Source organism: Pongo pygmaeus, chromosome 3 (genome assembly GCF_028885625.2).
Source record: "Pongo pygmaeus isolate AG05252 chromosome 3, NHGRI_mPonPyg2-v2.0_pri, whole genome shotgun sequence".
NCBI classification, from domain to species: Eukaryota; Metazoa; Chordata; class Mammalia; order Primates; family Hominidae; genus Pongo; species Pongo pygmaeus.
Window position 1 is genome coordinate 167472336 of NC_072376.2, and position 13385 is coordinate 167485720.

The 13385-nt window shown below is 46.0% G+C and overlaps 1 protein-coding gene across 4 annotated transcripts in view; it reads right to left on the reverse strand.

Moving 5' to 3' along the window:
* DCHS2 (dachsous cadherin-related 2) overlaps positions 1-11743 on the reverse strand; it is a 259479-nt gene extending 247736 nt beyond the window's left edge. For all 4 annotated transcript variants that reach the window (XM_063664223.1, XM_054485608.2, XM_054485610.2 and 1 more), the window contains exon 1: positions 9061-11743. In XM_063664223.1, the coding sequence (XP_063520293.1) occupies positions 9061-11097 (2037 nt within the window). In that variant the 5' untranslated portion in view covers positions 11098-11743. The remainder of the gene's footprint in view (positions 1-9060) is intronic.
* Positions 11744-13385: the final 1642 nt, after the last annotated feature.

The window sequence follows — 13385 nt, forward strand, 5'->3', positions numbered from 1 at the left end:
TCAAATCGTGTTTAAGGCCATATACGGTAAGGCTAAAAATAATATTTAATCTCTTGAAATCATACCCATAACAATTGCTAATTCTACACAGTTAATTGAAATAAAGAACAAAGGAAATTTCAGAATAATCTGAACAAAAGAGCTTTGAAAGTTGGAGGACGGTTTGTCATATTGAACAGAATTTTTAGATTAACTGTCATCAGTAATGAAGCCACTCAAAAATTGCCAAGTTCTGTTTTGTTCTTTCTTCTTAGCTATTCTCATGAAAGTGAAGCTCTACTACAGGTCTTCCCTGCCTTTTGCCGTAATACATTTTTCAAAAGCATCAAGGAGATGGCATTTTCTAATCTGAGAATTTAGCATGAGATAAATCAACAGTGTCATCAAAGCAAGTATGCAATAATTACAAATTACTATAGCCATTTAAAATAGAAAATAAAGATTTTAATTTCTATAAAGCATGTATAAACAATTTACTTGATTGCATGAAGGGCTATCAATATATCTAGTACACACACAATACAAATCAATTCAACTGAAAAAAGTTTTACATTAATATTCTTTTTAAAATGTATTTTCTTGAAATAGAGATAGGGTTTTGTTATGTTGCCCAGGCTGGCCTCAAACTCCTGGCCTCAAGCACTCACCAACATAGGCCTCCCAAAGTGCTGAGATTACAGGCATGAGCCACTGCCTGGCCTAATATTCTAATTACAATAATATGTTAACAATTATTTTAATAATGTTTCCTTTAATATGCAAAAGAACTTTTAAGGAAAGATTTGTGTTGTTCAGCTTTCTTAAAAGTGGTATACAAATAATTTTTAACTGATGTCCCTTTTTGTTAGTAAATTTTGTACAAACAGCTCCTGTTTAGTTGTCCAAGGTAGGAAGCTGACTGAATTTGGGATGGAAGCCCTGGGTATTAATTAGGACAATGGTTTTCCTAGAGTATCTATTGAGATCATATCTCTAGCCATTTAACATGACTAGCCATAGGAATTTTTAAAAGAAAGAACTGACTTTTATTTTATTTTATTATTTAATTTTATTTTATTGGAGACAGGGTCTTGCTCTGTCACCCAGGCTGGGGTGCAGTGGCGCAATCATGGCTCACTGCAGCCTCGACCTCCCAGGCTCAACTGATCCTCCCATCTCAGCCTCCCAAGTAGCTGGGACTACAGGTGCACATCACCACACCTGGCTAATTCTTGTATTTTTTGTAGAGGTTTTGCTCTGTTGCCCAGGCTGGTCTCAAACTTCCTGGGCTCAAGCTGTCCATCCACCTCAGCCTCCCAAAGTGCTGGGATTACAGACAAAAGCCACCATGCCCAGCCCGACGTTTCTTTTTCTCACTCTCTCTTAGCTCCATAGTTTAATCACACTCAAGTGAAATTACATATAATGGTAAACTTTCCTGGGAGTTTATCATGTGCTAGGCAGTGCTCTGTGTCCTGGATATGCATCATCTCATTTAATCTCCACAATAACCCTACCAGGTGAATCCCATTATTATCCCTATTTTATGGATGACAAAATTGAGGCTTACAAAGGTTTAGGAATTTACTTGAGGTTAAGCTATTAAGTAACAGAGCTGAAATTTAAACTTGGGTATGTTTCACTCTGCATTGCAAGCTTTTATCCACTGGATTACTCGTCTTCTGTCCAAATGAAGGACACCTGGAAATAATGAGAACGAGCAAACCTCTTCCATCCTCTCTACCAAAGAGCTTTCACACACTTCATCAGTGGACTCTGAGATCTGCATGTTTATGGGAAAGTGATAAAGCCTGAAATGAAGGTAACAGCCTGGGCTATTTAAAAGGAAATTCAAAACAGAATTATTGAGAAAGGAAGACACGGTGTCTTACTGTACATATATGGTAGGGTTAGTATGCCCAAAAACCATCCAGTAAAAAGTGAATGTAGCAAGATGATTTAAACAATAATCAAGACTAAGACACTTTTGCCTATTCAATAGAATATACTATTTTGCTTGATTCAACCATTTCTTCTCATATGAAACATATTAGTTAATGGCTTCCATCAATTACAGTGTATAACATTAAGAAATGAGCAAAAATAAATTCCATATGTCATTTCTTACACTTTAGCAGCTACATTTTTTTCACAACTTGTTGACACTAACAAATGAGAAAGAAGGCCACTTTTACTCAAGAACCAAAACAGAGTACTGAGTCCATCATCAAGAGATATCAGATATTGGTTTGATAGCAGCACAGGTTTCCAGAACTCTTCTTTGATTAGGAAAGGCCTGGGGAAAAAAATGGGCCAACAGGTAGCGGACATCAACTCCTACAGGACATTGAGGAAAGAAGTGAGTGAAAAAGACCCTCACATACTTAGTTTTTAAATATTACAAACTATGAGTCATGTTATATGCTAAGAGAATAAGTAAGTATAGAGGTAGAGGTAAAAGATAAAGGAGAAATGGAGTGATTGAGAATCCATGTCAGAGAAGATGGAATAGGGGATTGTTGGATGGATGGATAGATGGATGGGAGAATATGAATGGGTGAGTTTGATTTGGACAAAGAAAAATCACCTAGTCCCTAGGGATTGGATGGTGCATTTACAAAAAGCCTCATGGTGGCAGGCAAAAACACAAGCAAGTTTTCAACTACTAGCGTCTACTAAGTAGGAAGCATAGTTACCTGTAAAGAGTAAAGGCAGCAGGCTATGATGCTTAAAGCGAATGAGGTTGTGGAAGAGATGCTTAGATGAATACAACAAAATTACTCAACAGAGTTGAGGGCCTGGCTGATACTAAAATACCATACTTAAATTCTACTCTAAGTAGACTCTGTTATCACTTGGAATTACTCGAGCAGTCCCCTGTAGTCTGAGTGTTTCAGAGAGTGTGTGGGGCAGAGGGAGATATAGTTGGAGAGATCTACTGTTGGTGATATGTATACAAGTATGGAAGAGGAAGGATTAGTTTGGTGCATAGAAGAATTACAACTGAACAGAGAAGGAACTAAAGCAAGGAGGGGAGTGATATACAAGAAGAGAAAAGAAAGAGCAAGTAGTCTAGAAAAAAATCTAGATTAAAAAATAAATGCAAACCAAATCAAAGGCTGAGAAAGCGGAAAGGCCGGCAAGCTGTGATCAGAGAATGAGATGAGACATAAGAGGTAGAGTTGTTCTAAATGATTCCAGATTACAGGGAATGGCTGTAGGGTAGGGTTCCCGGAGAGGAAGTAACAATAAGGACATCAAAACTGGGTCAACTGAAGAAACATGAGACCAAATTGCCTGGATGACAAGAGTTACAATGGGGACAACAATGACTAAAACAGGCTGTCATTGTCTTCACTGCACATGGGGACTGACCAGATGGTCCATAGGAAACAGGAATAAGAGGAGAGAGAAACAGGCAGATTCAAATAACGAGTGCCTTAATGCCTGGGATTGTGGCATGGGAGGCTGAATATCTCAGAAGCTGTGTTGAGGAGCTCAGAAAATGGACTAAGATTCCAACCATCTCTCTGGGTTGTGGTCCTTAAGGCTCAGGAATACAAGCACATAGCATTATCATCACAGAGACCTGCCCCCCAACATCATATGAGTCGCAAGACCCTCGTCCCAGCCAGCGTCCTTAGCCATTGACTCTTCTCTCATTATCCTGTCACTTTCACAGCTTTAAGTATCACCTCCACATGAGTAACTTCCAAGTTTATGTCTCCAACCTTACACTCTCTCCTGTTAGTAGTTCTGAAGCTCTAAGTATCCTTCAAGATGTATTTTCCTATACTACTGGCCATTAATTCACACTGAAATAAAAAACTCAAGAGAGCCAGCATCTTTCCCCCAAAACTCTCTCCTCCAGCTTTTCCTATTCTTCCGACTAATCCAGATGGAAAACGTGGTGTCATTTTTTACTCCTTCCACCAGTTTCTCACTCACATCTATATATTTATTCCTTTGTGATACCTCTAAGGCCATCCTTCCTCTTACGCTTCACTACCATTCCCCTAATTCAGGCCCACGTAGCTGAATATGTGTTATTACAAGAGACTCAGAACTCTCCTACCTGGTTTCCCTCCTTACTTCTTTCTATTCTTTCTACTAATTTAAGATGACTCTTCCTAAAACGTTACTTTTCACATGTCAATCTCTATTCACAAACCTCCCATATCTCCCATGTATTTCCATAATAATAAAGGCCAAACTCTGTGCAAACACTGACATCTCCCATGTCTCCAAAACGGCCTCCCATTACTTCACTACAGGAACCAGACACACCGTGATTATTCCAATTCCTCCTATCCCCATGGATTACATAGATTTTCAATTAATTTATATTTCCGATTATATTTACCTGATCTACTTTCACTACAAAGCACATATTTTGATTAAATGAATATTTTAATTCAGTAAGATTCAAATAACCTGGCATTTGTAAAAATGATTTAGCATAATTTCCCTAATGGGCTATGAAAATATAAATTACTTCCACAGTTGCTCACTTTTCATTTATAATTTAAAAGGTGAGGGGACCATTAATAGACATCTGGAGTTTAGTTGTTAGTGAAATCAACTTATTGTAAGATTTCAATCTTCAGAGAAGGGAAATCTTACTGATCACAACTTTCTGAAGTCCATCCTAAGTGGTTCTCTTTTGGAGATGATCATACCTAGAAATGCATTACACATTACTACATACACGCAAAATGTGCAGCTGCAGTGGAATGCATCCATGACAGGTTGTAAATAAAAATGTATATAACAGAGAATCCCCGACCTACTGGATAGATCTACTTTCCCACCCATAAAGCTCTACATACCACTTTCCACCGTGAAATACCAGTTATCTCCAATCCTTACATCCATGTGGTGTTATGAGGTTTTTTTTTAAAATAAACTTCTGGGAATATACAGGAAGAGATTATAGAAAGGCAAGGAGTGAGGGGAAGACAGAGCCTTTGGGAATGCCTCTACCACATTGAGTGTGGGGTGGCACAAGAGAAAAAAGGAAAAAGAGGAATTGGCAAGAGAGAGGCAGAATGTAAGGAGACAATGGGCAGTGAAAAAGATGCACGCAAGAAAGAGGAAGTGGTCAGCAGTCCAAAATGCTTCAGAGAGCATGAGGGAGATTATGACTAAGTAAAGCCCATTGGATTTGAAAGAAACATAGATACACGCCTCTTGAAAGGCAGAATTTAGTACAGTGATGGGAGAAGGTCAGAACACATGGAGAAGGGGTGATCAGCAAGTGGGAGTCAGGCACATGTCATTCATTCACAAGGACTGACAGAGAAGGGAAGGAGATGGAGAACACACACTATAAGCTCTGCTAGCAAGCACCTTGCCCGTTTTGCTTATTGCTGTCCCCAGCACCAAGAACAGTTCCTGGCATGTAATAGATATTCAATAAGTATTTGCTGGTTAGATGTTGTTGAATTCAATCAATGTTATTGAATTAATGAATGTTGTTGTTTGGATAAATAAATGAATTAATGAAAGAACATAGTACTTGTATTTGAAGGAGTATGAAAGAATACTCTTCATGTTATCACATGTAATTCAGGTCTCAATGCTGGAGCTATACTTAGTACAGACTAAGATCTGGTTATGAGATAAAAGTTGCAAATGCAGCTCACAACATCAGACTTAGTGTAGGGTGGAGGATGGAGATCTTGTCTAGAGGTTGAAGTTAATCTTTTTGACAGTTATCTGAGCGAAAATGGAATCTTTCAGACCAAACATGAGAACTGGAGGAAAATCTCTGGGTGTCTTCAGAGTGGAATTCCCTCTCTGTCTTGACCAAGAAGGCAGCAAGATATTGAAAGGAACTCCTGAGGGGTGGATTGTTAAGAAGAGGCTGTCCACCTGAGACAGGCAGGGACTGAGTTATTAAGAAGTCCAGACGAGTGCCTACAATGTTGTAAAAACCTTTTGCAGCTAGAGGTTATCTATCTCAGTTTGCTAATGGTTCTTGTCCTCTGCATTAATTCCCTCAGTTCTGCCTCACTCATAAGTCTTTGGAAAGGTCTCGTCTGGGCATGAGAATATAAGAGTTCAGCCAGCACTCGGAGAGGGGAGGGTGGCCAGCACCATAGTGCCAGCAGGAGCAGCAACTACAGTGGTAGGACCCCAAACATTGGGGATGTGGAGTAACCACTAAGACAACTTGAAGTTTAAGGGTTTGTTTTTATCAGACGACGTGGTATTATCTTACAGGAAATCTAGGAAAGATTTTGTTTTTCCTGTATTTCCTTTGCTTTGTTTGATTTTGACAAAGTCATCTTGAGCAGATATAAGCTGTAAAGGAGGAAAACTTGTAGATGGCAACAGAAAGAAGGTACAGTTACACGGAATGTATGTAATGTCATTAAGCAAAGCCATGGAACACAGGAGGTGTCATGAGATTCAAAGGCAAGATGGGGGAGTTGGTTTTCGCAAAGTGGTATAAAGAAAGATTGAGAGAGTAGAAAGAAGGATGACGCTTCTTTGAATCTCATATGGAAATTAGGGGGTAAGTCAGCTGCGGGGCATACAGAACACAGAAAGTTCATATAGCTGCCTTGGAGAGGCCACCAGAGAGCCCAGTGACTAAAAGCCTTTTGCAAATCTTGAGGGGCTAGATCGCTGGAATTTCCAGAAATTCTAGTCAGCACAATTTAATGCTGTCTGCAGCAATACTTGGCAACCTGGAAAGGTCTGTTGCAATTGTTGGAGGTGCAGTCCTACATGTAAGCCAAGCTGAGCTCACCATAATGGATCTACCACATACAGAGTCGTAACAATGGGATAAACTCACACCTCATAGAAGAATCGTCTCACGATGATAGAAACCACTCTAAAGACAGGCTTTCATCAAAAAAGTCATAATTAATCCACCCTGCTTATTTTTCTTCCAATGGAGCCAAGTTGTACTATTCATACCAAGATCTTCAGGGAGTTCCAGGTGGAAGGAATATTGGAAGTCAGCTTGTGCAACCTGTCACTATTTATGACTTTCATTTTTAGAAATCCATGGAAGAAACTATCAGTGGGCACTGGCATACCTGGGCTCCTCTACATTTCTCAGCCTCCTTTGCAGTACATCTGAGGCTGCATGGCTGAGCTCTGGCTAATGTGACATTGGCGGAAGTTGTGTAAGTCACTCTCAGGCCTGGCTCTCTCAGATGGAGGAGAAACAGCCAAGTTGCTTCACATCAGACTCTGCTTGAGAGAGAAATATACTTTGACAATGTTAGTCACTAATATTTGTGGATTTGTCCATTTCATCAGCAAGCATTAATTCATATCAAGACACTTTTTAATAATCTAGCAACTCAGAGCTGTCAATCACTCTAAAGAAAGGGATGGAGATTATTATCACCCATATACCCAAAAGATTAAAATGGTGGAAGCAGTCATGAAACCCACTTTTAGTTTGCAGTAGCACCTCAATTATCTAAAGGTTATTATTTGAGACAACTTGCAAAGCTAAAGCCTGAACTCCCTAACTGAGAACCAGAAAGTAAGCAGCAAACATCTTAAAACAACCCAGGCTGACAGCAAAATAAAGCTTTAGAGCTTCATTCCCTGGTAAGTTCTTCAGGCTAGATGTATTTACTCAAGTTATTTCAGAGTAAATAAATCAATCTTGGAAATTTGATTATCTCCATCAAATACGAAATAAGAAATTGGCCAGGCATGGTGGCTTATGCCTGTAATCCCAGCACTTTGAGAGGCTGAGGCGGGAGAATCACTTGAGCCCAGGAGTTGGAGACCAGCCTGGGGAACACAGCTAGACCTCGTCCCTACAAATTATTTAAAAATTAGCCAGCCATGTTGGTGCATGCCTGTGCTTGCAGCTACTTGGAAGACTGAGGTGGGAGAATCACTTTACCCTGGGAGGTCCAGGCTTCAGTGAGCCATGATTGTGCCACTGTACTCCATTTTGGGCCACAAAGCAAGACCCTGTCTCAAAAAAATAAAAAAGAAACAAATAGGAAATCAGAAGCAAAAAAAAGTAATGGCCTGGAAGGGGCAAAACATGCCATTCTGATAGTGAAGGAGAGATCAGGAAAACCACAAAAGGCAAAACACCCAAATCAAAAAGCAGTGTACAGTGCCCCATTTTATAAAGGGTAATTGAATCCCACTGCCCCTCAGAGTCCTGAAAGCGTCATGGAAGGAGCTTAGCTCACACCTGATGCTAACTAATAAAGATGACTTCGGTCTTCATCCAACCTTTGTAAGCTTCGAAGGAAGGTAGGAAAACATGTAAGAAGTCTCTGGAAATGGTAACTCAAAACAGTGTCAGTGTATAAAGACATACACTTGGTCATTTGAAAAACTCACTTATGAGAACTACCTTATTCCCTAGGTTGCCTCATAAAGCTGTTAAAAAAAAAATATATGAGACATTGCTGGGCGTGGTGGCTCACCCCTGTAATCCCAGCATTTTGGGAGGTTGAGGAGGGCAGATCACCTGAGGTCAGGAGTTCGAGACCAGCCTGGCAAACATGGTGAAATGCCATCTCCACTAAAAAAATACAAAAATTAACCAGGTATGGTGGCAGGCAGGAGAATTGCTTGAGTCTGGGAAAAGGAGGTTGCAGTGAGCCAAGATTGAGCCACTGCACTCCGGCCTGGGCAACAGAGTGACACTCTGACAAAATACATATATATATATGCGTGTGTGTGTGTTTTATATATATATATATGCATGTGTGTGTATACATATATTTATATGATATGATGTGAGACATTGTCAGTTGGAAGAGATCTGATTTAGAATGGGCGGTTCCTCCTGAACCTATTTAGGTGCACACATCCAGCATGAAAGAAATCAGGCTTCAATAAGATAAATCAAGATCTAAAAGTCAAGTTGAAAGGACCTTAGTGATCATGTAGCCAAGACCCTGGCAAAAAAAAGTTAGGTGACTAGTGACAGTTCCTCTCACTGTAGAGGGGGAACTACAGCCAGTCTTGTGTTTGAGAGCCGGAATATTATCCTCGACATCACAATATCCTAGGCCAACTCACAACCCTCTCCATCCCTTCCCAAGCCTTCAGGTTGGCCCACAGGCCTGATGCACTCACCTGCAGAAAGCAGTGTCCAACCGGGGCATGCTCTGCAATGGTGGCATTGTACACCTGCCTCCAGAAGATGGGCTCATTGTCATTCACATCATCTACAGTGATGCTCACCAGGCAGGTGGCAGAGAGTGGGGGCTCTCCGAGGTCCTGGGCCACCACTCTCAGCTCCACCACCTCCTGGACCTCTCGGTCTAGAGTCCGGATAGTGCTGATCGCACCGCTTTCGGAATCAATGGCAAAAGATGGTCCACACTCTGCGGTGGGCAGAGCCCCTTGATTGCAGGGAGCCGAGAGTTGGACTACAGTGTAGCGCAGCCAGGCGTGATCAGTGCCTGCCTCGTCGGCATCGGAGGCGCTGACCCACATGACTACAGTGCCAGGGGCCGCGGCCTCGGACACTGAGGCCTTGTAATGCTGTTGGGTGAAGAGAGGTGGTTGGTCATTGAGGTCAGCGACCCGGAGCAGCAGCGTCTCCTCCGTGCTCAGCGGCGGGGATCCCGCGTCCGTGGCCACCAGTAGTAACTCATACAGATCGCGGCTCTCTCTGTCCAGGGGCCCCTCCACGCACAGGAAAAATACCCCTGGGGGGCCCCCGGGCAGCAACGCGAAGTCTCCCTCTCCTCCTTCCAAGGACAGCGAGATGCTCCCGTCTCCAAGACCCACACCAAGCTCCCCTGTGGCCTTATCTTCCTTCTCCCAGTCACCGTCCGCGTCAGACACCGAGACGCGAGCCACGTAGTCGCCCGGTCGGGCGCCTTCAGAGACATGGGCGACGCCTCCCTCTGTGAGAAAGAGCACGTGAATTGATGGCCGGTTGTCATTCACGTCCAGCACGGCGATGGACACGCGCACCGTGGCAACCTCAGGCTCGGCGCCTCCATCGCGGGCCTCCACCACCAGCTGGTGCCAGGCCTGTGCCTCACGGTCCAGAGGTCTCCGCACTCGCACCACGCCGCTCAGCTCCTCCACGGCGAAGTAGGCCGCGTCGCCCAGTGCCCCGCCGCTGCTACCCGCCCCGGGCACTTGCCGGGCGCGGACGCTGTAGCGCACGAAGCCATTGGGCCCCAGGTCGCGGTCGGTGGCGCGCACGCGACAGACCTCGGCGCCCGGCTGGGCGTCCTCGCGCACCGCGGCGCGGTACTCGTCCTGCTCAAAGACCGGCGGGTTGTCGTTCTCATCCAGCACGCGCAGCTCCACGCTCAGGAGGCCGGTGCGCCGGGGGCGGCCGCCGTCCCATGCCTCGATCTGCAGCCGGTGCGCCGCCTCCTCCTCTCGGTCCAAGCGCCGCAGCAGCACCAGATCTAGAGGCTCCAGGGGCGACGAGGAGCCTGGCAAAAGCGGTGACGGTAGTGGCCCCGGAGTCCGGTAGCGCAACTGGAAGAACGGGCCTGCGGGGTCCTTGGGCAGGTCGGACGGTTGCACCAGGGTGTAGCCCTGAGTGCTGAACAGTCCGGCGTCGGGATCGTGGGCACCTGGCAGGCGGAAGGCGGTCCCTGGCGGGCTGAGCTCGGAGACGTCGAGTTGCAGGGAGTCGAGGGGAAAGCGGGGCGAGTGGTCATTCACGTCGTTGACGTGAATCTCCACCTGCACCACAGCGCCCAGCAGCGTGGCGGCGACGAAGCTGTAGTGGTCCCGCCGCTCGCGGTCCAGGCGCCGCGCAGTGCGGATGATGCCGGTGTCCGGGTGCACGTGGAAGTCGTCCAGCAGCGGGGAGTCATCGGAGTCCTCCGACAGAAAGAAGCCGCTCCCCTCCTGCTGCTGCGCGGCCGGCAGCCCGGCGCGGATGTCACCTACCAGCGTGTCCGGGGGAAGCCCCTCGTCTACGGAAAGGGCGAGGTTGAACAACTGGGCAGACGAGCCCGAGGCCGCCCACAGCCACACGTGCACCAAGAGCCAGAGCAGGGAGCGCTGCGTCCTGGCGCTGCTGCTGCCTGACCGCCCATGGGGTGTATCTCTCCTCCCCGGGAGCAGAAGGAGCTTCCCGACGGGAGCCCGCCGCTGCTGACGACCTTCGCCCATCTTCCGCCCACAAGGGCTCATTTCTCCTCCAGCTCCTTGGGAAGGCTCTCGGGTAACTGCCAGCTTGTGGCGGGATCGCAGAAAAATCCAGGAGCCTCTTCAGTGTCTGAGCCAGAGAAGAAAAGACTTTGTTTGGCAAACAAACCGACGGACCCAGGAATTCCCGAGGTTACATCTGCAACTGGTGAAAGCGTCCTCTGCCTGCAGCTCACGCACACAGGGAAGCTCTAGCTGCTTCTGCCGCGGCAGCCACCTCTTCTGCCCCTGGATTTCTTTAAACGAGTCTCATCTCTTTTTCTCTCTCCTTTTATTCCTTTTACATCTGTTCCTTGTTCTACTCGGCTGGTTGTTCCCACCTGGTAAAGTCAGGTGCATTACTTCTTTTGCCAAAAAGGAGGAGATTATTTGAAGCGCGCACACACAAGGAGAGGATGGGGATCTGGCCGGAGTAGGGGGTGGAGAAAGGGCGGGGAGGCAAGGAGTCAGGGCGCTGGGGAGGAGGGAGAGAGGGAGGGGGGAAAGGAGGTCTGCGGCCCTGTCCACTGCTCCGGGGGCGGGGCGGTCGTTCCCTGCGGTGTCTCCGGGCGCCAGGGACCGGACCGCGCGACTCCTGCTCCGACCCAGCCTCCGCCGCCTGCCTTCCCCTGCCCGCCTTGTGACGCGGCGCACACGAGGGCAAACTCCAACCTGCGAGCCGCGCTCTGCAGCAGGGCGGAAGAGAAGCAAATGCAAAAGCACTGGGAGACGTGCACCGCGGGGCGGGTGGGGGACGCGCAGGCGGGGCATCTGCCTGGGCTTGGCCAAGTGCCAAGTGATGATGGGTGCGGGGAGGTGAGGGGAGCAGCCTCTCAGCGGCCTCCCCCTCCATTCCCTTGACCGTCCCTCTGCAGGCCTGACGCTTGGCTCGCTCTGAGCCGAGAAGGTAGGGGTTATCATCACTTTGGGGTGCCAAACTTGTGTTCTCCATTTGGCGAGAGGGAGTCCCGTCCGCAGCGGAAGGACAGATGGAGTCAAAGGCCGATGCACAGCTGGGGCCAGGATGGCTGCAAAGGGGAGAAGGCGGAACTTGGAAAAACCTTCCAGAAAACCCGAGAAATCTGTGGCACACATGGTGCAAACCACACTTTATTATGCGTGCTACTACTCAGCGACGTGTGAGCCTCTTGTCACTCCCCTCTGCCACCAGGAATGACGACAATATATCCGCCCTGAAAACCCTTTTTCCACATTCAGCGCCATCATAACACTTCAGGATGTCTGACTATGCTGATTGATGAGCAGAAAGCCCTGGTGGCTGACACCCCCGCAAGCCCTCAGCGCTCCACCACCACCCCTAGGCAAGGAAGTTTGCAAGCGGGATAACTCTACGGATACCACTTTCAAAACTAGCTTCTGTCTGAGCCGAACGCAAATGCCAATAAATAGCCATAGTCGCAGATTTCCCTTCAATTAACCGTAATAATCGGTAGAAACTGATCAATGGCCTCTAATAAAGTATGCCTGAGAAAAGGCTTTCTGGACTCTTAAGAATGGCTGGCCATATTTAGCAAGTGGTTTCTGCAATTTTGCATTTGGGCCTGAGAGAAGAATTAATTTCCTAGATACCGTTTCTCTCCTTTAGGGAGGACCAAAAGCCCTGCATAGTGGTTTCTTGCAGCAACAATAAAATGCCTTTTTAAATGTGCAGTGGAGTTATATATAATTGCTAATCCACAGCCACACCGTTATCTCTACCTGTGACCAAATAGCAATAAAATAATTGACTTTGTAGCATATATGTTGCCGAAAATGGGGACATTATTAAAATAAATTCAGCTTTCTTTCCCCCAGTGAACTCTCTTTAACCATTAAAAAGATTTGTTATGAGTCTTTAGAGTTTTTTTATCTTCAGTCTCTGCATTTGCACCCTAACTAGTCCCTCCCCTCCCACTCTTGCCCCTTTTTAAGTAATTCTTTTTTGTTTTTGCTATTGTTGTTGTTGTTGCTGTTTTGTTTTCTGAGTCAGGGTCTCACTCTGTCACCCAGGCTGGAGTGCGGTGGTGCAATCATGGCACACTGCAACCTCTGTCTCGTGGACTCAAGTGATTCCATCACCTCAGCTTCCAGAGTAGCTGGGACTACAGGTGCCCACCACTATACCTGGCAAATTTTATTTTATTTTATTAATTTATTTGTTTTTTTTTTTTACTTTTTGTAGAGATGAGGTCTCACTATATTGCCCAGGCTGGTCTCGAACTCCTGGGGCCAAACAGTCCTCCTGCCTAGGCCTCCCAAAGTGCTGGGATTACAGGCTTGAGCCACCGCAACCA